The sequence below is a fragment of the Amblyomma americanum genome, chromosome 4 (genome assembly GCF_052857255.1).
Source record: "Amblyomma americanum isolate KBUSLIRL-KWMA chromosome 4, ASM5285725v1, whole genome shotgun sequence".
In the NCBI taxonomy this organism is placed as follows: domain Eukaryota; kingdom Metazoa; phylum Arthropoda; class Arachnida; order Ixodida; family Ixodidae; genus Amblyomma; species Amblyomma americanum.
In genome coordinates, this window is record NC_135500.1 from 99,840,874 (window position 1) to 99,864,180 (window position 23,307).

The 23,307-nt window shown below is 47.6% G+C and overlaps 1 protein-coding gene across 32 annotated transcripts in view; it reads right to left on the bottom strand.

Annotated features, from left to right (window-relative positions):
* LOC144128176 (mediator of RNA polymerase II transcription subunit 25-like) overlaps window positions 1-22,808 on the bottom strand; it is an 86,185-nt gene extending 63,377 nt beyond the window's left edge. For 25 of the 32 annotated variants that reach the window (XM_077661312.1, XM_077661308.1, XM_077661303.1 and 22 more), the window contains exons 1-8: window positions 22,401-22,792; window positions 21,873-21,918; window positions 21,169-21,293; window positions 11,026-11,124; window positions 9,056-9,176; window positions 7,354-7,419; window positions 6,776-6,863; window positions 1,630-1,821 (exon numbers count right to left, since the gene is read on the bottom strand). In XM_077661312.1, the coding sequence (XP_077517438.1) occupies window positions 1,630-1,821; window positions 6,776-6,863; window positions 7,354-7,419; window positions 9,056-9,176; window positions 11,026-11,124; window positions 21,169-21,293; window positions 21,873-21,918; window positions 22,401-22,519 (856 nt within the window). In that variant the 5' untranslated portion in view covers window positions 22,520-22,792. Of the gene's footprint in view, window positions 1-1,629; window positions 1,822-6,775; window positions 6,864-7,353; window positions 7,420-9,055; window positions 9,177-11,025; window positions 11,125-21,168; window positions 21,294-21,872; window positions 21,919-22,400 lie in introns of all 32 variants that reach the window. The other 7 variants (XM_077661311.1, XM_077661307.1, XM_077661310.1 and 4 more) reach the window with 3 other exon arrangements.
* Window positions 22,809-23,307: the final 499 nt, after the last annotated feature.

A 23,307-nucleotide genomic window follows, 5' to 3' on the forward strand; every position in this document is an offset into this window, starting at 1 on the left:
CCCTAAATAAGCCGAGCACCAGACCAGGGGAAAGCTTGTACCCATTGTATCACCAGTGGGTACCCGGCGGCACTGGGGATCGAACCCCGCACCTCCCGCATGCGAGGCGGATGCTCAACCACTTGGCTACCGCTGCGGTATCTAATGTCGATGTGCATACCCCTCAATAACATTTGAGTTGTTCTTTCAGCATGCCAAAACTGCGCACACATCACGGGCTTTTCGTTGCTTGTAGAAATGAAGCCTCCTCATAAGGCCTCACTGCATTTTCAGCGTTTTTTTTTTATCACGCAGTATACATTTCAGTGCACATCATGTTTTTTTTATTTGGGGCTGAGTCAGTATAGTTGGTTTGTTTCATTTTTGGGGAAAAAAAAAATTATGGTCAGCATCTCTGCCTGTTCATCATTTTCTGAAACATTTTTTATACTGACCAGATACTCCATACTCGATTCAATGTTAGAAGCCATTTTTTTTTCATATTCACATTTGATTCGTGTTTGAAAATATCCATATTTGCACACACCCTACTAATTACTTAACGTACCTTTTTTTTTTTGGCTTCACCTCACACCTCCTAGTGATTCTGGTTAATTTAATATCCATGCCATACATGCGAATTTAATGACATTAGCCTTACTACCATTCGAAATTTACCGAGTTTGCTACAACCCATTTGCCCGAGCAATGCGTACTCTCACCCGCATTCCACATGCAGAAAAGCATGCAAATTTGATATTAACAACTTCCTGTCAAAAGCAAATGGTTTATTCATAACTTTCAGTCACATGAGGCACCTCTACTGCATTTTCAATGCAAATAGCACCATTTTCACAGGCATTTCTAACACACACTATCAGCTTATGTGCTGACATATGACTTGGATCATGGCTACCCTATTTACTCAATTCTAACATGCCCTTGATTGTAACGCACACCCGTTATTCACGCTCCGGAAGAATAACCGCAATGTCTTAGAATAGCGCGCACAAGATTTTCATGCTTCCCTCACAAAAAGCGAATGCCAGGTGACAAGTGCGCAGTATTCGGCGTACTGAAACCACCATGCGGATGGAAGCGAGAGAAACTCGCAGAGGCGTCAGCCAGCGTCTTAAACGGCGTGCAGCTGTGTTCGGCCCGCTGGCTGATCTGTGGCCGATAGTCGCCATTGCCAAGGGCAAGCTCGAAGCTCAGGAAAATGAAATCAAAACTAAACAATCGGCCTCCCTTGGAGGTGGGGGCCGTCCGTTTTTCGCCATGTGTTGGTTGGTTGGTTTGGTTTATAGGGGTTGAACGTCCCGAACTGACAACGGTCCAATAATGAACTCTTACATCATCGATGCACAAAAAGTACCCAGCTAGCTTTCGGTGATGCCGATGGTAATAGGGTGTTGCTGATGTAGTTTCATTTTCGTACTTGGTTCTAATACACATGTAATTTTGAGATGCGTTTTCCAAAAAAAATGCGCATTGGAATACAATAGACATGGTAGTTTTTTGACTTGCCAATCAAGAAAGCGGCACTTTCTGCAAATTAATTTTTATACTTCATTTGGACTACAAAAAGAACAACTACCCCACAAATGAATATGGCAGGAAGCCATTCCTGTCAAAGGTAGACATTCTCACCTTGTGAGGTAGGCTGCTTGAACATTTTGGCCTCGCGGGGGTTCGGGGGCGATCCCCCAGCGGGCCGCTTCTGGCCGACACCTGCAGGTGTGGTTGCAGGACTCCTGGGATTGAGTGGAGCCACAGCTGATGGAGAGGGTGTTGGCTCCACCTTCACCTCGGACACCGCAATGGGGGGGCTCACCGGGCGCTCTGCATGCACATGAGCACTCGTCACACGAAGGGAAGCCCAGCTGGAATCGGTCACTAGTCCAGGTTGGCACAAGCTACTTTCTGGAGAGCCAGTGTGCTATGCAAGACAAAGGATGATGCATGAATGAAGGCAGTGAATGAGTACTGAGGTCGTAAGTGAAATTTTTCATTTTGCCAGTAGCTGTCGGAGAGCTTTTCTCAAGGTATTTTATCGCATGATCCGTTGGCAGCACAGTTTGTCATCACCAAAAACTTCTGACATTCACTTGCCAGCATATGGTACATGCGCAGGCACTCCTCCAGGTAGACACGGACTACACAAACCTCAATGTAGCAACTTTGTTGACAGGGTGCACTACAAGAGTTGTTCTTGTCCCGTCACCTAATGAAGGTTGAGTTTTGGTTTATGGGGGTTTAACGTCCCAAAGCGACTCAGGCTATGAGGGACGCCGTAGTGAAGGGCTCCGGAAATTTCAACCACCTGGGGTTCTTTAACATGCACTGACATCGCACAGTACACGGACCTCTAGAATTTCGCCTTCATCGAAATTCAACTGCCGCGGCCGGGATCGAAACCGCGTCTTTCGGGCCAGCAGCCGAGCGCCATAACCAGCTGAGCCAGCGCGGCAGCTCTACTGAAGGTTGAACAATATGCCAGTTTTCTTTCTTTTCAATACATGAAACACATGATATGGTTCCATTTTAACGTTCCCATCTCCGACCTTTTACGTGAGCTCATTTTGTAGCGATAGCTAGACTACGCTACCTATTCGACCCTTGAGCGTGGCACCACTTGAGCTCCGTGGCGGCGCCGTTTGTCACGTGGGTTGATCACGTGGTGCAGAGTAGCTGCTGCTGCCAGCGGCACGGCACGGCATGCAACAGCTGTGCGCATGCGCCGTGTCAAGTGGGACGAAGATGAAGAAGGAATGCCCGTCGAGACGGAGCGGTGAAAGACTAACTTTGCAATTCGACTGAGCGAGTTCCCCTCGGCCAGATGCAGCTACCGCGTCACTCCAGGTTTAACCAGAGCTAAATCACAGCCAATTTTTTCGTTGCACCTGTGCTTATCCTGTGCACAGGTGCACTTGTGCGGATATCGAATGTCGCAAAATAAGCCAACGTCGCTCCTGCAGCTGGCGCTATAGCAGATGGCTTTCAGTGGGGCCTCCCCTACCAACACAGGTCCAAACTCACCCGAATAACAGTGGTCAAGTGGTGCATCGACAAGTATAGAAGATAGCCTCGAATAATGCACGGGCCTCTTTGGTATTTATCTTACGAGAAGTGCAATGGGTAGGTACCCTATTGCACAAAAAATTAATACTCTATTACATTTCATGCAGTTGGGTAATCGGGCAACCCAGGCAAGACGTAGATTAACCTGCAAGCTTGTTAACCGCCCAAACAATACTATACACAAAAACTCATCATGCAAGCAGCAGATACTTAAGTGACAAGTTTCTTAGGGTTCGTGTGGTGAGCTAAGTATACAAAAAGTTGTAAATAATGAATAAATAATTCCTTAAATGAGACAGATGGCTTCTCAGCCTTTAATAATCAAAATTTCGGCTATGAGTTATGCACTGCACCCAATGCCTTTTCTTCCAGTCCTTTGCTTTGCACTGCAATAATTCTTCCATAAGTTTCACTGAAGCCCATTCATTACCCATGCCTAACCTTGAAACATGAGTCAAAAGAGAGCTGTAATGACGAAAGGGTAGAATGGCTTAAATTGACACGGGCTCCTTTCATACAGGGGCTGTCTTTGTTAATGTGAAGAGCCTCAAATCAACTCACAGCACACTGATGAAAGGAATAAATTAGGCCTCTGAAAAGCCATTGGCTACAGCATCCCACACACTGTGACAGCAGTCTTCATAAAGACAGCGTATGTCTTGGGAAAGCTCATCAGAAACTTCACAGTGATAATTAAATGGGTCCAGAGATGTGGTCCTCCCTACAAACCAAACATGGAGGTGGCATGAACTATAAAAACCCTCAAATGCTACGTCACTTGAGTGCAGACACTGAAGATAAAGAAATAAAGCAGCAGGCAAGAAGAATCTATGATGCCATGCATTTGGAAATCTCTATAACTACATTATTGAAGATTACTATTGTAAAGAAAGAGGCGAGAGTGCAGCAGAGAGAAAAAAAATGAGATGATATCAAGTGTCAGTGGACCATAAGAAAAATATTTCAAACTTATGTTGCTAAATAATGAGGCTGCAAATTTCAGAACATGTTTCAACTAACAGCTTGCACCATAAGCTGGTAGCTTTGCAGTGGAAAATTTAATGACAGAAAGCCCATTTCTAAAAAAGAATGCTGCACAAGGAAGCCACCAATTACCGCAGATGTAACCCAGCTGAAGTAGTCTCAAAGCATGCAAATGACAAAAGCGATTCAAGAAAACCACAGCAAAGCCACTGTACATAGTTGCAAACATGCTGCTTGTGTACCGAAACAGCATTTTTTAGACGATACCACTGAAGCTTGCACTAAACGAGCTACTAGAGAAGACCAATAGTCTTGGCTTTTCCACAGAAATACGGATGGTAGTGCACACATGTGATCCCACACAAACTGTTATATCCTGCCTGCGATAATACGATGGTACAGTTAGGAACAAGCCAAGACCTCAAAGCACACACTTCTCATCATTTTATTTGTGTGTACAGCAGTGGGCTACCAAATCTGCTGTGTGCCTCCATCTGTCTTTATTGTTTTTGTCAATCACAGCAGAAATGTCGAATGCCTGACTGTGTTAGGTATGCACCTAAATAATTCGACAGATGCATTAAGATCCTGAGGTGCATAATTAATACGGTAGTGGAAGGAAAACTTTGATATCTCTACGCCAGAGCCCTCAATTAGTTGTCTGAAAATGAATCTTTGCTGAGAAAAAGCGCAAGCCCATTCATCCTTATGAATGCTCCAAAGAGCATCGAGACATTTTGAAGTCATGGTAATTTTGTTTTCAATCACACTGGTTTCCAAAGGTATCAGCCCAATACCCACAGGAAGCATGGCTGTGTATCAAAGCCGTCGAAACAATTCTTCATGACTTTTAACATTTTTTATAATCGTTTCTGGGTGGCATGCTATGATTGATTGTTAAAGGAATGTTACATAATTTTCCCACGGATAGCAGCGGTAGTTTTACTTTTTCAGTGTTTTCCTGCTTTTATATGTGGACATTTCAGTTGGATGTTTTATGGCATACAAGCTTATTGCCACGGCAGCGAGAAAGGCAGACCTCCTAATGAAGAAGTATTAGATATTCTCTTTTACGGTGATGACAGTCTCAAGTGCAACAATGAAAGCTACTTTTTAGCGCATTCCTGAGATGACATAAGCAACAGCAGTGATGAAGACCCATCGAAAATAAGCCATTAAGATGCAAAGTATCCACAACAGCACTATTGCACCCACAGAACTCGTGGATATTGCTTTCAGAGTGCAAATTAACATACTCTGTCATTCTTCGACTCTAAATGCCTATTTTAGTTTAAAAAAAAAAAGACCGCCACTGTCTGGATGACGTTGAAGTAACGAGCGTTAGCTGTTTAGTTTACTAGACGAAGAAAGTGAAGAAGAACTCTCGAGAAACGGAATGCAATATTCTTTGAAACGGAGTGGATTGCCACCATGCTTGGCTACGCATCCACGCACGCTGCCTATGGGAGAGATCGACGCCTAGCGCCACCTATCAGAGAAATTACGATGCACGTCTACCCGTTGTTGAGTTACACCCCCTCAAGATACGCCCCAAACGGAATTTGCTTCGTTTGGGGGGTCAAGGTGAGCCTAGAATTAGGCTTGCGGTGCGATAAGGTAACGCTTCAATTAGTAATTCCATGTATAGAATGTTTACCTATTATTTAATTGTGGTTTTATTTCTATACCACAACCTATAGGGTGTTTTTTTCCTACCAAATTCGGTACACAGCTGTCCCCGGACGGGTGCCCCTTGTTGTCAGAGTATATATAACGGTCCCATAACGAAACACTTTTGGAACACTTTTGCTACCCGTGATAGGATATTTGTTGCTGAGGAGGGGAAGGGATGGGAGGGCACAACCAATTTTAATGACCGCCATCTTGGATTCAAGAAACCGAAACTATGCCACCATTTCGTCCCCTGACGTCATACTCACATAGTTCCACCTGTGTCCTCCACATTGGACCGTGACATCATCATTGGCACGGGGCAATGGTTGTTTCTACAATGCTATCGTAGATGGCGCTACAAGTCTCAATGCGAGATGTGCTGTTTTCTAGTTGCTGGCATAGATGGTGCTGTGATCTCAGGGTGGTAGGAGACCTCACGAAATCTCGAAACGTGATGAAGAGTTCCTGCCAAAGATGGCGCTGTGATCTCGGGGTGGTATCATACCCCATGAAATCTCGAAATGTGATGAGTAAGAGCTAATGCTCTTAAAAGAAGCCTTCACTGATGACCCACACCCCAGGTTGAAAATCACACCAGTACAGAAGGGCCAGCAGTACTTCATGATAGCGAATTTTTATGGAGCAAGGGCATCTGCGGCCAAAGAGCGCCATGGTGCAAGGTATTCTCGTTTGCTCCAGGTGGGGTCAAAGACCCATGTCCCAAGCATTTCTCCCTGGTTAAGCCGAGCACCAGGCCAGGGGAAGCTTGTACCCATTGTATCACCGGTGGGTACCTGGAGGCACTGGGGATCGAACCCCGCACCTCCCACATGCGAGGCGGATGCTCAACTACTAGGCCACCGCTGCAATCTGCTTACTTAAAATAATCGGAAGTCTGACTGGCTGAAGTCTGGAAGGCTGACTCCTTCACCATAACAGGGTAACAACATCTGCTCCTTCAAGCGAGTTTTGTGAAGCATGGTTTTCCTTACATCCCCAACTATTTTTCCCTGATGGGACACGGGTGTACAGGATTGTAATGGCAGAGAGATTTCACCTTGGAGCTGGTATCCTCGCAGTAACACCATATGCCTACGGTCCTTGGCATAGTTCTTGCACAGTGCAGTCTGGAGGTCACCACCAGCCTGGGACAGACAGTGTAAAACAGTTCATGAGAATGCAGTTCATGTCCAGCTATGGGGGTGGCAAGAATTGGCTGGTGGGTGGTGCTAATGGAGGCTGGTGGCTTCAACAGACATCCGGTGCCTAACCATTACTGTTTGATAAGACCGTGCCAAGTCTTTCACCTCTATGCCTTTCTAGTGCACCCTTGCACAAGGAGCCAATTATAATTTCCCAATACCTCCAATGAGATAAACATCAGATGCAAAAGTTCACAAAGTACTCATGAGGCTCAGCTGATGCGTCAGGAAAAGTTAGTGAAAGCCCCTACAGGAAGCGAGTGGCACTGAAGTAAAGCCAGTTCAATGTAACATCAAGAAACATGAAGAAAGCAAGCAGGTAGCGAAAAAAGATCCCTGCACGATACAAACCAAGCATAATGAACACTGAATTACAACAGTCAAAGCAGTGGCCAGACAACACAAATGCAATCACTTATATAGAAATACTGACCTTTTCATATAATTTGTACAGGGCTGGGATCTTCCTTGGAGAGAGGATGCTAAAGTTGACCTGCCTCTGCAAGTTGACAAGAAGAAATAAGGCAGCACCTTTAGAAAAACAAAAGCCGCAAAATTATTGACTGCGTGGCTATATGCACAGCTTCCGACCATGATGTTACCTACTGGCAGACGTCATAGACTGTATGACTTCTACCCACAGCTGTGCTGCTCCAGTCTTGTCTCTGCTAGCTGTGCGAGATGCTCCTTCTGCTGCGAGCCACGCACGCAATCAGAGACTAAGCTAGAAAGTTCTGCGCCTGCCTAGTAGCCGCCTTGCCCTGTGGCACTTCCCTGCCATTAGCAGACGATTGTTTTGCATCTTTTTTGTGCCAGGATCTGGAGTTTTAATGAGGCCTTGGGCCACACACACCCGGAATGAAGAGAGTGGAGTTTAAAAGGATACTGAGGATAAATTGCAGTCTGTCTGCATAGATTAACCGCCGTGCTCTGATGACAAACAGGCCACTCTCATAAAAAACAGTACTTTTGCAAGCTATAAAAAGTAAAAACAAGAAAATTAAAGAAATGAGGGTATCCACACCGCTGGCTGTTTTCGCAACCCAACTGCGCTAATGTCAAGACAGTTTTCTGTGGGGACATCCCTAAGTTGGCGCTTCCAAACAGTGACTGTGAAGTTCCTTGCGGTCTTGACGCCTCGAGTATGAGTCAGGTGGCACGAAAAAAAAAAAGGCATTCTATACTTAAATCGAATTTTCTCAGCAATTTTGTGAGTCTTTTGCTGCTCAGCAAACTCAAGCACATCCGGGAAGAGCAACAGAATCGATTTTTACTTTGCAACAAAAGTTGAATGGAGTTGTCAACAGGACAGGCCATTGTCAGGTGTATAACAACACCTTCTGCCTGCCCTACCCCGCTTGTTTAAGTGATGTAAATGAACCGCAACAAACCTTACTTATTTACACCAGTACTACTCAGAATGACAAAGGAAGCAAGCCAATAAGTTTTGGGCCAGAAAGGCAGAAATAACATAGGCTACCACGGGGATGATGGCAGTCTGCAAGGCACTCAAGAATCGTGGGCACCTCAACGCACTGTCAGTGACAAATGAAATGACGACAAGACAATTACAATGGGAACTGGAAAACGGGAAGATTTTACCTGAGAGAGGCTGAGGCTGAATATCAGCACCCTTAACTTTTATTTCTATGGCACGAAAATTGCTCCGTGAAAGTGTTAATGGGCCCTGCCTTTATTTCTTTTTCATGTGCTAATATTTTTGTGTTCAAGGATTTGTGCTACAGTTATGATATTTGGGTTTCACTTGAAACTAACAGTACAGGGTTGGTCAAAAGTTCCCAGGCCACAGGGGCTGCTTTTGAGGCATGCGAGGGCGCAGTTTGGACACTTTCGAAGCTCACTATGTTTGTACAGTGTAGGAGAAGCATCATTCTCATCTCTGATAAACTCTGGTAGATTTACAGGGTTCTTAGGTGTCTATCTATAATGCTTAAAAGTAGACCCCATGGCCTGCGAACTTTTGACCAACCCTGTACATCTTCAGACTATTTCACATGCTGGTGACGAATCTCCCAAATCAAGGCCACCAATGGCACTGCAAAGCATTTCTAAAAGGCGGTCTCACCCGAATGGAATATTTCATGACCAACCACTAAACCATCACCTGCACTCACCTCGGCCATGATGGCAGCTAGCTGTTCCACCGAGTGCCCGATGTACACAGGACTCTCCAGCGTGGGTAGCCGATACGGTGGTGAGTTGCACACCAGGATGCAGTGCTTCTGCACTGCCGTCCTGCACACAAGGTCCACACAGTCACATGACTGTGAGGGAACTGTACCGAAGGCACACGTCACATACACATGTCAATTTACCCATTTATTCTCCACTCACAGTGACACCAGAAGAAGGGCTCATTAGACAAACTTTTTCTTCAAAGCTGTGCTGTTTGGCGAGGCAGACACAAACGCAGTGACAGCTGGCACCAAGCAATGCATAACAGGATAAAATACATCGATCGGCTGCTTGTTAAATAGCTCTGAAGCACATGCTCACATTGCTGAGTGGGCAGTGACCGTTACCTGAAACTGAGTCATACTGTGCAGTCCTCACGACATACACTCAACTCTCAATAATTTTGAACTCGAAAGGGAGGGGACTGAACTCTTGCTGAATAGTCGGAGTTTGAATTAAGCAGAGCATTTTCAATATACTTAATGTTACTCGGCTCATATGTTCCCATTATATGCACCAACTGCAGAGTTGACAAATAACGTCTTAGTGTGCATCAGCTTGCCATTAGTTTGGTACAACAAGCACTGCATCTAATTCACTGCCTATGTTTTTCAGTGCCACATCTGCAAGTATGAGGTTCATGGGGCTGTATAATACCCTTTGTGGCATAGGGGGTTTGGATGGCTATTGAGACAAGTGCCTTCGAGATTCTCAATCGCGATCTAACTCGAAGCAGCTGTGCAGCTGGCACATGGAAAACTCAATAGCCATCCCGAGATTCTATCATCTCACACCATGGTGCAGCGGTGCCACCGTCGCTGCTAATAATTTTGCCTCCATAGAAGCAATCAGCCACAAGCTTAAGATGAAAAGGTTAAAAACAAATTGTTTATTAGTCACAGTAATATTAATCACTCTTAAAATGAATTTTATTGTTATGGACATGCTGCAGTGGCATTCCTGCACTTTTGAGGAAACTAACGTCTATAAACTTAAAATTGTTGTTTGAGGAAAGAAAATGGTGCAGTAACTGTCTCAACTATCTCCCTGGACACCCGAACTGCATCTAAAGAAGGGATAAAAAAGGGAGTGAAAGAAGAAAAGGAGAAAGAGATATTGGAGGTCTCCGGAAGAATTTCGACCACCTGGGGATCTTTAACGTGCACTGACATCCAACAGCACATGGGCACCTTTGCGTTTCTCCTGCATCGAAACTGGGCCGCCACAGTCGGGTTCGACCCCAGATACTCCGGCTCAGTAGACGAGCGCCTTAACCACTGAGCCACCACAGCGGGTAGCTTGTATCTGTTGTTTTTAAATCGCCGGCAAAAATGATATTATGCTTGTTGCAGTGTTCCGAGGCCTGGCCTGTCTTTCTTTTCTGCAAAATATACCGTACACACCTGAAGCTCTACAATTTGTTAGCAATTGTGCTGCCCTGATCTTATTCCCCAGCATGTAGCTGCGAGTGCTCCATGTCCAAGAGTGCACACTGCTGCTTGATAGAATCTTGATAGAGCTTTGCCATTGAATCGATTGACTATTGGTTCAATGGCCTTCAAAATGCCGGTGTGACAGGGGTATATTAAAGGCATCCCGCGAAATTCTCAATAAAATAAAATAAAAATCTGAGGGTAACAATAAGAAGCAATTATTGGAAGTTTCAAATTTCCTTGCAGTGAAAATAAAATAGCAATTACAGTTAAAACTCAGCAGCCTTCCAGTGAAGCAGCAAAATTAAGCCTTTTCAAAGCCCCCCCAGCCAACAAATGGCTTCTACTTTCCTCTCCACTATCAGCACAGTATAACTCAAAGCTTGCAATGGCAGACTAGCTGGCATCATTGGGAGCGTGTTTTACGCCTATCAAACTACACAGGGGAAAAAAAAGTATAAAAAGAGTGTACTCACCCTGATTCACGGAGTGCCTGGAAGTCATCGAAGACCTGCAGTGCGGTCCCGAGCCCTTCGGCGATGTGGCTACAAGCCTCTCCAGCTCCACCAACAAAGCTGCACGTGAGCGGCAAGGGTTTGTTTTTTTCAAAAACCTGAATTAGTTGAGCTGAAGACAGTTTGCTCTTCTGATGTCAAACTATGCAGGCAAGCCTGTTGCATTGGAACTGCAAGTAGACTGCCATGCTAGAACATATCAAAACTTTCTACTATACTGGTCCTGACATAATTTAAAACCTGATATCAAAAATGCATGCTCAAAAAAACAATCAAATATTTTTTGCTCTACGGAAGCCTACTGATGCAGAAAGGCAGTGTGGAGACATCTTGTGCGAGAAATGTAAATAATATGAATAAAGAAACCACTGGCACACCTAATCCCATTATGTCATGGCAATGCAATAGCATCCGAAGCTGTTGGTGCCTTTGATGGAAGCAACTGGTGGGATTTGCGAGACTCAGGTTGCCCTTCCCGAGCTCTTCCCGTATACCACCTGCCATGGTTGGTAGCTGGAGGCAGCACACAAATGAACCCAGTCTGGCAACATCACTACCAGGCTGGTGACATCACGTCCCTCAGCCAATGAAATTTCTCCGCTCTGGTTATGCCACTAATGACATCACAGCCCACCAACCAATCAGGACTTCTCTGGATGACACCAGACAGTTGAACCAGCTTTTTGCTCCAGTGAGGCTTCTATGCTGTTGCATAATAAAGACTGTCGTAGAGCTCAAATGCTTACACAATGCTGCATAAGTTGTGAAACTCAGAAAGAGCAAGTGTAAAAATGTTGCCTGTTATATATATATATATATATATATATATATATATATATATATATATATATATATATATATATATAGATATATATATATATATATAGTGTCAAGGCGTTTATTTGAAGCACAGGTCGGTTGATCTTGGTTGTCCGGCGACACGACGGGCACACTCACAGGCGTCGTTCGAAAAACCCAGCTGCACTTCGTCTGCTTCTTCGTTGTCCCGCTTGAACTCGTCCGCTTCTTCGCTGCGCTGCGCCTGTCGGTCCCATTACAATTACTCTCCCTCCGAAAAAGGAGCCATCCTGGCGACTTACGGAGAGGAGAGGGTGGGCGGGTCATAGTAAGGCTTGAGGCGCTGAACGTGCACAGTTTCGCGCCCCCGGCGACGGTGGTCCGAAGAGGGAACGAGCGGCTCAACGATATAAGTCACCGGAGAAGTTTGGTGGACAACCCGGTAAGGTCCGTGAAAGCGAGACAGTAGTTTCGTGGCGAGGCCGGGAGTGGAGGAAGGCACCCAGAGCCAAACGAGGGCGCCAGATGGGTATGACGCTGGAGGGTCCGGGGAATCCCGACGGTGCTTCTGATCCCATTGTTGCTGTGTGGTGAAAGAGCGGGCAAGTTGCCGGCATTCTTCGGCATACAGGTGAGCTTCGGAGAGTAAGGTGGTCTCGGAAGGGTCAGGGTGATAAGGAAGGATGGTGTCCATGGTGGATGTAGGCTCCCGGCCATATAAGAGGAAGAAAGGAGAAAACCCCGTTGTTGTCTGAGTAGCTGTGTTATACGCGTACGTGACGAACGGGAGCACTTGATCCCAGTTGGAGTGGGCGGTGTCAACGTACATGGCGAGCATGTCACTCAGAGTGCGGTTGAACCGCTCAGTCATGCCGTTGGTCTGGGGGTGATAGGCGCTGGTGTAGCGATGAACGATTTGGCATTGCTTGAGCATGGCCTCGACGGCGTCCGAGAGAAAAACACGGCCGCGGTCACTCAGAAGTTCTTTCGGGGCGCCGTGACGAAGAACAAGACTGTGTAGAATGAAGTGAGCGACATCGTTTGCGGTAGTAGATTTGAGAGCCGACGTTTCGACGTAACGGGTGAGATGGTCAACGGCAACGATGATCCACCGATTATTAGCCGAAGTAGTTGGAAGCGGGCCATAAAGATCAATGCCGACGCGGTCAAAGGGACGGCCAGGGCAAGGTAACGGCTGCAAAGGAGCGGCGGCGGGGTGGGGAGGTTTCTTGCGACGTTGGCAGGCGGTGCATGACCGAATGTACTGACGTATGTAGCGGTACATACCTCGCCAGTAGAATCGCTGACGAAGGCGAGCATATGTTTTCAGTACACCGGCGTGGCCGCATTGTGGAGCGGAGTGAAAAGAGGCACAGATTGTAGCACGGAGGTGTCGAGAGATGACCAATAGCCACTTCCGGCCGTCGGGGAGGTAATTATGGCGGTATAAGAGGCCATCACGAACGGCGAAGTGCTGGGCTTGGCAGCGAAGGGTCCGGGTCGAAGGATGCGGCGAGGGAGTGTTCAGGAAGTTTAGCAGCGAGGTGATCCAAGGATCCTTCAATTGTTCGGAGAGCATATCAGGGATGTTGAACGAAGAGAATTCGTAGGCACAGACGAGGGCAGAGGTTGACTCGCATGGGAGTGGTGAACGAGAAAGGGCGTCGGCGTCCGAGTGCTTGCGGCCGGAGCGGTAAATGACGTGTATATCAAACTTCTGGAGACGTAAAGCCCAGCGGGCGAGTCGGCCAGAAGGATCTTTGAGGGAGGATAGCCAGCATAGGGCGTGGTGGTCTGTGACGACATAGAAGGGCCGGCCGTAAATGTAAGGGCGGAACTTGGCAATTGCCCAAATGATGGCGAGACATTCTTTTTCTGTAACAGAATAGTTTGATTCCGCCTTGGTGAGGGCGCGGCTGGCGTAAGCGACGACGTATTCCGGATACCCAGGCTTTCGCTGGGCAAGAACTGCGCCCAAGCCCACACCGCTCGCGTCAGTGTGAACTTCTGTCGGACAGGCGGGATCAAAATGGCGAAGGATGGGGGGAGAGACCAGCAGGCGGCGTAAAGTGCTGAACGCGGTATCGCAGGCGGGGGACCAAGACGAAAGGTTCGGGCTGCCGGCAAGAAGCTGCGTTAAAGGGGCGATGATACTGGCGAAATTTCGGATGAAGCGGCGAAAATATGAGCATAAGCCTATAAAACTGCGAAGTTCTTTTAAGGTGGTTGGTTTGGGGAAGTCAGCGACGGCGCGAAGTTTGGCAGGATCAGGAAGAACGCCGTCTTTGGAGATGACATGGCCTAATATTGTGAGCTGCGTTGCACCGAAGTAACATTTTTTCAAGTTTAGTTGGAGGCCGGCGTCAGTAAGGCTAGTGAGTACGCGCTGAAGGCGGTGCAGATGGGAAGGAAAATCTTTGGAAAAAACGACAATGTCATCTAAGTAACACAGACAAGTTTCCCATTTGAGGCCACTGAGAATAGTGTCCATCATCCTTTCGAATGTGGCTGGAGCATTGCAGAGGCCGAATGGCATCACATTGAACTCATACAAGCCGTCTGGGGTGACGAAAGCGGTTTTCGGCCTGTCGTTCGCCGCCATCGGGACCTGCCAGTAGCCGGAGCGTAAGTCGAGGGATGAAAAATACTCCGCTCCCTGCAAGCAATCCAGTGCGTCGTCGATTCGGGGTAGAGGATAAACATCCTTGCGTGTGATCTTGTTGAGACGGCGGTAGTCCACACAGAACCTGATGGAGCCATCTTTTTTCGTCACCAAGACAACTGGAGAGGCCCAAGGGCTGTGAGAAGGCTGTATTATGCCGCGCCGAAGCATGTCGTCAACATTGTCACGGATGACGCGGCGCTCGCTCGGCGAGACTCGGTACGGTCGCTGACGCAAGGGAGCGTGGGTACCAGTGTCAATTGTGTGAGAGACGGCCAATGCGCGCCCCAAGGAGGGCTGGGAAAGGTCGAAAGAGTTGCGGAAGCGGCAGAGAAGTTCCAAGAGTTGGTCACGGTAAGCGGACGGAAGGTCGGGAGCGATGTTACAACGAAAGACGTCGATGGAAATCGGATCGGGCGCTGTCGCACAACAGGCTAAGGCAGTAACTGGGGAGCAGGCACGGGTATCGGAGAACTCGGAAGCAAGAGCAGGGTCCAGTTCTTCAACAGAGCCGAGGCATTCGCCGCGAAGAACAAACGACGGGTAAGAAAATGGGTTGGTGACATAGATGGCGCAGTGGCCATCGGAAATCGAGACAACGGCGAATGGAATGAGGAGGCGTTGATGACGAGTGGGTGCTGCGGTAGGTGTGAAAAGAACAGGGCCGCTGAGGAAAGAGTCGGGGCGGAGCGGAACGAGGGCTGAAGAGGAGGGAGGTATGTCGGTGTCGGCAGCTACAAGAAGCTTAGCGGAGCGCACAGGTAGGTCACACAACGAAACATCACACAGGGGAGAAAGCTCAAGTTCCGCACGGGCACAATCAATCACTGCACGGTGGGTCGAGAGGAAATCGCAGCCGAGGATGACATCGTGAGAGCAGGCGGTCAGCACAACAAACTCGATGGTATAGGCGACGTCGTTGATAGAAACGCGGACCGTGCAGGCTGCGATGGGGTGGATGCGCTGAGAGGTGGCCGTACATAGTGAAAAGTCAGACAGCGGCGTTGTCACCTTACGAAGTTTGCGGCGAAGAGCATCACTAATTACTGACACTGCAGCACCCGTGTCGACGAGCGCGAGAACGGGGACGCCTTCAACAGACACCTCAATCATGTTAGCAGGAGAACACGGAGGACTTAAAAAGTTGGCTAAACACGCAGTTCTTGCCTCCTGAACTGCGGCTGTCAGTTTTCCTCTGGGAGAGGGTCCGGGCGGCGGAGCATCGGAGAAATGGAACGTCGACGAGGGGAAGGCGAGCGACGAGTAGGGTACTGGGAGCGATGTGTAGAGGAGGCAGAAGAGACATTAGGCAAGGGCGGCCCGGAATCGTAGCGGAAATTGCGCATGAAATCGCCAGAACGAGGAGATCGCTGACGGCAAAAGCGTGCGACATGGCCCGGAAGACCGCAGGAATAGCATATCGGTCGATTGTCCTCGGTACGCCAGGGGTTCGTAGGGTTTCGGCGGGGTCGACGAACCGGGACCTGCGGCGGGGGTATAGACGGCGGTGGAGCATAAAAGGCCGGGCTGCTAGGTAGGCGGCAGAGGTGGGCGAGCGCCGTGTACCGGTGACTGCTTCAGCATAGGTGAGCGGCGCTGCCACAGGAGGAGGTGGGGGACTGGATGGCAGAACTGCAGCGACCTGCTCCTGAATAACACGACGGATAGTGGGCGTGAGAGATGGCGCCAGGTCGTGCGGAGGGCAGACGGGGTCGGGAATGTGATGCAGCAGAGAAAGCTGGCGAGCGACCTCTTCGCGGATGAAGTCTTTAACCTGCTGCATGAACTGCGACTGCTCAGCAGACGAGCCACCAAGGGCCAAGCCAGCAAGACCCCCCGCAGGCGCGCCGGACTGCCGCGTAGATGCGCGTTGCTTGCGGAGTTCGTCGAAGCTTTGGCACAGCTGGATGACGGTAGCGACGGAGGTGGGGTTCTTCGCCAGCAGCATCTGGAAAGCGTCATCGGCTATGCCTTTAAGTATGTGGTTGACTTTATCCCCTTCGGACATGGAGGGGTTGACACGCTTGCACAGGTCAACGATGTCCTCGATGTAGCTTGTGAACGTCTCGGAAGGGAGCTGAGATCGAGCACGAAGACGTTGCTCGGCGCGAAGCTTCCGGACGGCGGGGCGGCCGAAAACGTCGGCGAAGCTTGTTTTAAAGGACGACCAGGTGGGAAGGTCGGCCTCATGGTTGCGAAACCATAGGTTGGCAACGTCCGTTAGATAGAATAGGACGTTGCTAAGTTTCACGGAATCGTCCCACCGATTGTAAGTGCTGATGCGCTCATAGGAGGCCAGCCAATCGTCGACGTCTTGATCATCGGTGCCACTAAATAGAGAAGGGTCACGCTGGCGCTGCACCCCGTGACAGAGTACGGTGGCAGGGAGGGGCTGCGATGGTTCACTCGGACCTTCCGGCATGGTGGCGGAGACGAGGAGCGTTCCACTTCGAAGTTCCAGGATGAGGACCGGGACGGGAACCGAAGCACCTCCACCAAGTGTCAAGGCGTTTATTTGAAGCACAGGTCGGTTGATCTTGGTTGTCCGGCGACACGACGGGCACACTCACAGGCGTCGTTCGAAAAACCGAGCTGCACTTCGTCTGCTTCTTCGTTGTCCCGCTTGAACTCGTCCGCTTCTTCGCTGCGCTGCGCCTGTCGGTCCCATTACAATATATATATATATATATATATATATATATATATATATATATATATATATATATATATATATATATATATATATATATATATATATATATATATATATATTAAATCTCTGCCCCATTTCATTCCTTTCTTAATCACTTCCTGTATGGTAGGGTCCAGGTGTCCATCCGCTGTAAGATGTATTGCTATCGCGACTTTCCTTATAACTTCGTACACAGACATTCACAGAGCATCGAAGAGGTGTTTCGAAGCATCTGGAGGAGACTTATGAACCCTGCTTTCGACTCAATGATGAAAGCGACAAAAAACACAAAACTAGCCACTTTTTGCAAATTCAGAAAGTATGCAGTGGATGCAAAGAATGCATTTCTGCACTGATAACAATGCTTCTTTTCAAAATGATTACTGACATAACTTCCATGTTTAAAGCATAACGGGCACCTGTAAAAATGGTTGACACTGTGTGCCCAACCAGGGCTAGTGAAAACTGGCAGAAATCCGTGCAGCAACGAAACAAAGGGAGGGGGACACGAATGAACAGCCCACGACCAAACAGCATGCGCCAAAACAGCACACAAAAAACAGCGCAGCAACGATACAGCACAAGGAAAAAACGATACAGCAACAAAACAGCACAAGGAAAAAACAGCATGGCGAAAAAACAGCATAAGGAAAAAATAGCAAGCGTCAAAACAGCACGGCGGACAAAACGGCACAGCGACAAAACAGCACGACGGCAGAAGAGCGCAGGGAAAAACAGCACGATGACAAAACAGCCCACCGGAGTATGGTGCAGTGCTGCTGGAGGAGTGAACTATCACAGCCATAACCGCAAACGGTAAATCACAACACCTGTGGCAGCGACATTTAGAGTTAGCGAGTGCTCGTTTCACGGGTTCATTAAGAAAGAGGTCTGGCTCATTGATTCAGGAACAGCGTTGCTTGATCGGTGCATATGGCAGAACTGGTGGTTATGTGTAGTCCTTGCTTGCTTGAAATTCCCTGCATTCATTCTACAACTCTGCTTCAGTTTCCTCCCACCTGTGTTTGTTAGGTTAGGTTAGGTGTTTCTTGTGGTTCCTGAGCAAAAAGGTCAAATTTGTCGAAAATTGATGTTTTGAAGAAATTGGCTTCTAAGCGAAAAACATTGTTTTGATCAAATGTCGCAAAAATTGATGTTTCGAGATAATTCTCTTTGAAGTGAAAACAAACAGCTTAAATATAAAATTGCATTCAACAAATGCACGCTGGTGCATGAATTTTCAGGTCAGTTGGGTTGCCCATTTCGCAAAGTACAATAACTGCCGGTCAGCCTCAAAAAACCACTATGCAGCGTCATGGTTAAACACCAAACAACCTGAAAATCTCGGCTCGGGCAATTCAGCCATCGCTAAAAGTAAGCATCACATACTGGATATATTCAGTGTATGAATGCCCTGTACCTCGCTCCAAACAATATTGCTGAGCATTCGATTGCCGACAGCGACAGTTTTGAAGAATGAGGACTTTTTGTACATCCAGAGCCCTAGATCGGGTGTATTTGTCCGAATTCAGCATCATGATTGTCAACCCACAGAATAGATGCTTCCAGAACAACTTCTTCAGCGTTTGTCATTCCATTACCCGCCTGAAAAGTGCATATCTGAGATCACGAATATTACCCTACCCTGTTCCTTACTTAGTACGTTAAACGAGCAGTCGCTAACTTCAAAGGTCGCTGCCGTATGTGTTGTGATTTACCGTTCGTTTATGGCTGTGATTGTTCACCCCTCTAGTAGCCCTGCGCCGCACTCCGATGTCCCGTTTTGTCGTCGTGCTCTTTTTTCCCTGCGCTCTTCTTTCGTCCTGCTGTTTTGACACTGTGCTATTTTTATTTTGTCCACCGTGCTGTTTTGACACTTGCTGTTTTTCCCTGTGCTGTTATGTCGCCATGCATTTTTTCCCTGTGCTGTTTTGTGGCTGCGCTGTTTTTTGTGCGTTGCTTTGATGCATGCTGTTTTGTCGTGTGCTGTTCTTTCATGGTGCGCAAAGGGGGACCTCAGAACATAGACATGATCGTGAAAAGTGCAAGCTGGAGGTAAAGAATGCATTTTTACATTAATACGGCCTGTTAAACACCAAACACGCAAAACTACGGCCTACATGACATGCTGATCATAGAGAAAAGGACCTAAAGCCCTCAAAACGCCAAAAAGTGCCTGATTTCTCCTATGCCATAGCCATGCTAGCAAATACAGATAACTAATGCACACAGAGGTGACATCACACAGTGTGTCATAAGGCTTAATCTTAAGTGATATAGCTCTTCAAATGTAACACCTCACGCTTTCCAGCACCTTAATCACACAATACCCAGCATATAAAATGTGATACAGAGTGCAAAAATTTGAATAATTTTCGTTTCTGTCCATTTAACTATATCAGTTGCTAGCATACTTGAAGTAATAGTCTTCTCCAAAATATTTATCCATGCAATGCCAAAGTGAAAGCTGCCAGAGATGCAGGAGGCCTGCTAAAAGATACAGTCATGCAGAAGCTAAGCCTAGAGGCCGAACAGCTTGAAATTTCTGCGGTGGCAATGCTGCATTCACACATGATGGAGCAGTTTTGAATTTTGCACTTGATTCATACTGTACATGCTTCCGTATTTGCGCACAGTTTTATGGCCCTAAGGCATTTAGAAATCATCAAAACTAGCTCAACTAAATTGCGATGTAGTTTTTTTCATAATGAAACTCCCAGCTTTATACACTTCAGCGTTCAGGGGCCATCAGTGATGAAATCCTGGCAGTAGTTAACTTTTATCTAGTGTTTACAATACCTGGGCGTTACAGGGATAACATTAATTTCTACTCTATGACCATACATGACCTCTCCAGTCACATCCATGCTGTCGAACAAACAGTGAATGTTGGGAACAAGTTACAAACTCAAGAGCACATTCAGCAAATGGCACCGCAAAAAAAAGAGACGGAACTCAATACAGCAACCTTAAAGGAACCTCAAAACACCTTGCAAAATGCCTTCAGTTAAAACGGGCACTGCTTCTGGAACATTCTGGTGCAAAAAGCTTTCGGATTCCTTTTGTATAGACCCAGTTATCAATCACTGTACGCTCCTGCCCACTGTGTACCACATTCTCCCAACCTCTTACTTTTGCAGCACTGCAAGCTGTGCAAGTAGGCCACAGCAGCACTGCACAATGCTCTGAACACTGACACTGCACTCTAAACAAGCATGTGGCAGTAAGGTGTTTGTCCCGAAAGTGCACTGTCACTAGAAACACACAAGAGAAAAAATGCTACTGGAATGTACTTCCGAACACAAATGTCAGCATGCCTCCTCAGTCAGGAACAAAAGAAAAAAAGCATAACGGGCTCAAAGAACAAACCTGCTCTCACTGTGGCATTTATTAGACACAAACACACTTTCCCCAATGGCAAAACGCACAAGTTGGAGACTGCTAGAGACCGAGAACCCCCAACAAGCCGGGCACAAAAGCGTATGCTGATGCCCTTAAAAATGAGCAACAATGGTGGAAAGTTCATTTTATAACCGTGGTGCTTGTTTGTGCAGCTTTACACCACCTTGCACCAGTTCTCAGCAGGAGTCACACTAAGTGGCTTGGCAATTCCTTTTAGAACTCTTGGCATGGTAAGTGATGTTTTAGACTATAAGGCTGCACCATCAGAAACAAGACCGTTCTATCAACGCTGCTTTGACCTGATGGCTGGCACTTATTTCCTACCAATATAACACAAACTACCATGCAAACCTTTCCACGACCGCACATAAACAAATCTAGTCATAATAGAAAGGCCATTTGTTGAGCCCCAACTTCCCCTATTTTCTTTAGCTTAGGTGTTGTTCCTTGTGACGTTCTTTACACACAAAAAAACAAATGAGCAGTGAGGATGATCAGGTCAGATGGTTTCTTCATAACTAGGTGCTAGTGATAGACAGAAGACACTTACGAGACACGGTCAAACCAGGACAGCAGCTTGGCGACGTTTGTGGTTGGGGCATGGCAGATGGCTGCTGGCTCTGGCGCTGAGTCGGCCGCCATGAACACCACCAGGGCATAGGTGGTGCTGTTCGTCTGAGCAACACAAAGACCCACATGCATGCAGGGACAGTGTTACCGCTGGGCACCGACAGCTTCCAATGGCTAACAGCACAGGCAGCTGGCTACTCATGCCATCCAGCGCTACGGTATGTGACGGCTGTAACAAAGCCCCTAGAACCAAGGCTGAAACTGAACTGCATATGCTTATAAAGGCGTTGAGCCAGAAGCCCTACATGCAAACTTGAAACGAAAGTACACCAAGTTAACGTGAAACATCAACCACCATTTCTGATTGGCTTCATTCTTTTAATGCCTTTCTTGTAAGCATTCCTCTGTAAAGCGCTCTAGTTTGCAAAGCCTTGCAACACAGTGCACAGGGTTTGATACAGGAAGCCAGTACCCATGCTTGGCTGGGTCGAAAACGAAAGGACTCACTGATTTTCAACAAATGCTACAAGGAGTCAAACAGTTCCTCCACGGTACATATGCTGATGTCGAGAAGAATTTAGTGATGCCTTAATGTTGCACTTGAGAAGCAAGGCCGAGAGACAAGGTAAGATCGCGTTTAACTTCCAATATCGGCCCCAATTTTGTACACAGCACACAACTCACGTCATAGCCGCAGTCTCTGTCGTCAATCGGACCGCCATTGAAATACCTGCAGAAAAAATAACATGTTCAGAAGCCGCGGCCCGCACGCCAATGTGTCGTGGCGAGCAATCAACGGCACGTTAGCGCGCCCGCAGACACAGAACTCAACCAACGATTACGACAAACGGACGTCATTTATGACAGGTGAACAGACAAGCAAGCTTAGCTGCAGAACGTGATAGCATTCTGTTAGCCCACATTCACAGCAAGCAAATTCGATCGAATCGAATGAAAACAAGGCACAAGTTATGACGGGATTTACAGAAAATCCGCTCTTAGTTCAGTACGCTCGTCAAAGGCCACTTCTTTAAAAAATCGGATACACCAAAACGAGAAACACTGAACGCCAATGCAAAATCATTTTCTTGCATGCAGCAGGCGGACGTTGACGAAGCCCCGGGCAACAAACGGACTAGCGAACGCGTCAATGCACTTTTTAGAAGGAGCTTTCAGAAGCGCACTAACAACAGCCAACGCGGCACAACTCACTCCAAAGTTGGCACAATGTAGTGACTTTTGAGGCTCTCAACGTAGGGGCTGAGGTTGGCGGTGCCTTCGACGACGATCACAACATCGGCCACCCAGTTGCCTTGGTCGGCGACCACCATGGTACCACAGCCGCACAGGCGCGGCCGCTGGTCTCACTGGAGACTGGTGCCAGTCGCGCACGGCTGCATGTCCGCCTGGTGACTCACGACGTGACACACGCAGCACCCTTTCGATGCCGAACAGTGCGAAGATCTCGGGCGCAAATGCAGCGACCAGATCGCACACTGCGAGCCACGCCGCAGCGCAAGCGCGCAAGATTGCAGCGCAAACGCTCGGGCCACTGACCGCTGCAGCGCTGCAGCGAGCGCACTTGCTCGCCGCGGCAAGAAAGCAAACGACGGGAGCGGCGCGCGCAAGAATACAGCACCACTCGAGTAACTCCGACGGGAGAGTGAGTGCGCCCAAGACAGCGCGCAAGCTTGCAAACCGTCGGAAGCTTATCAAAAACAGTACTCAGGGCCTCCGAAACACTGTCAAGAGCAACAAAACTGAGCGATTTGCTGTACTTTCTTGTTATCTCGCGGACAGCAAACGCTACAGCCGTAGAGGCGTACAGGCTTCAGACGTACGACGGCCGTTTTCGAAAGCCGACGGTTCGTTCTTAACAATTTTACCATACAAGACCAGTAAATTGTTACAGTTCCTTTTTGAGAGAGCCTGTCACACTTAGGAAACCGCAGGCAGAAAGTAGCACCTACAGGTAAAATGCCGCAGTCGACGAGGCGAGACATAAGTGGTTGTTTGGGCGCCAGGTTCAAAAATTAGGACCAACGATATGAATTAGGCCGATGTCACAAAAATCTTCATGCAGTTGATGGAATGAATGGAATAGCAATATTAGGATGGA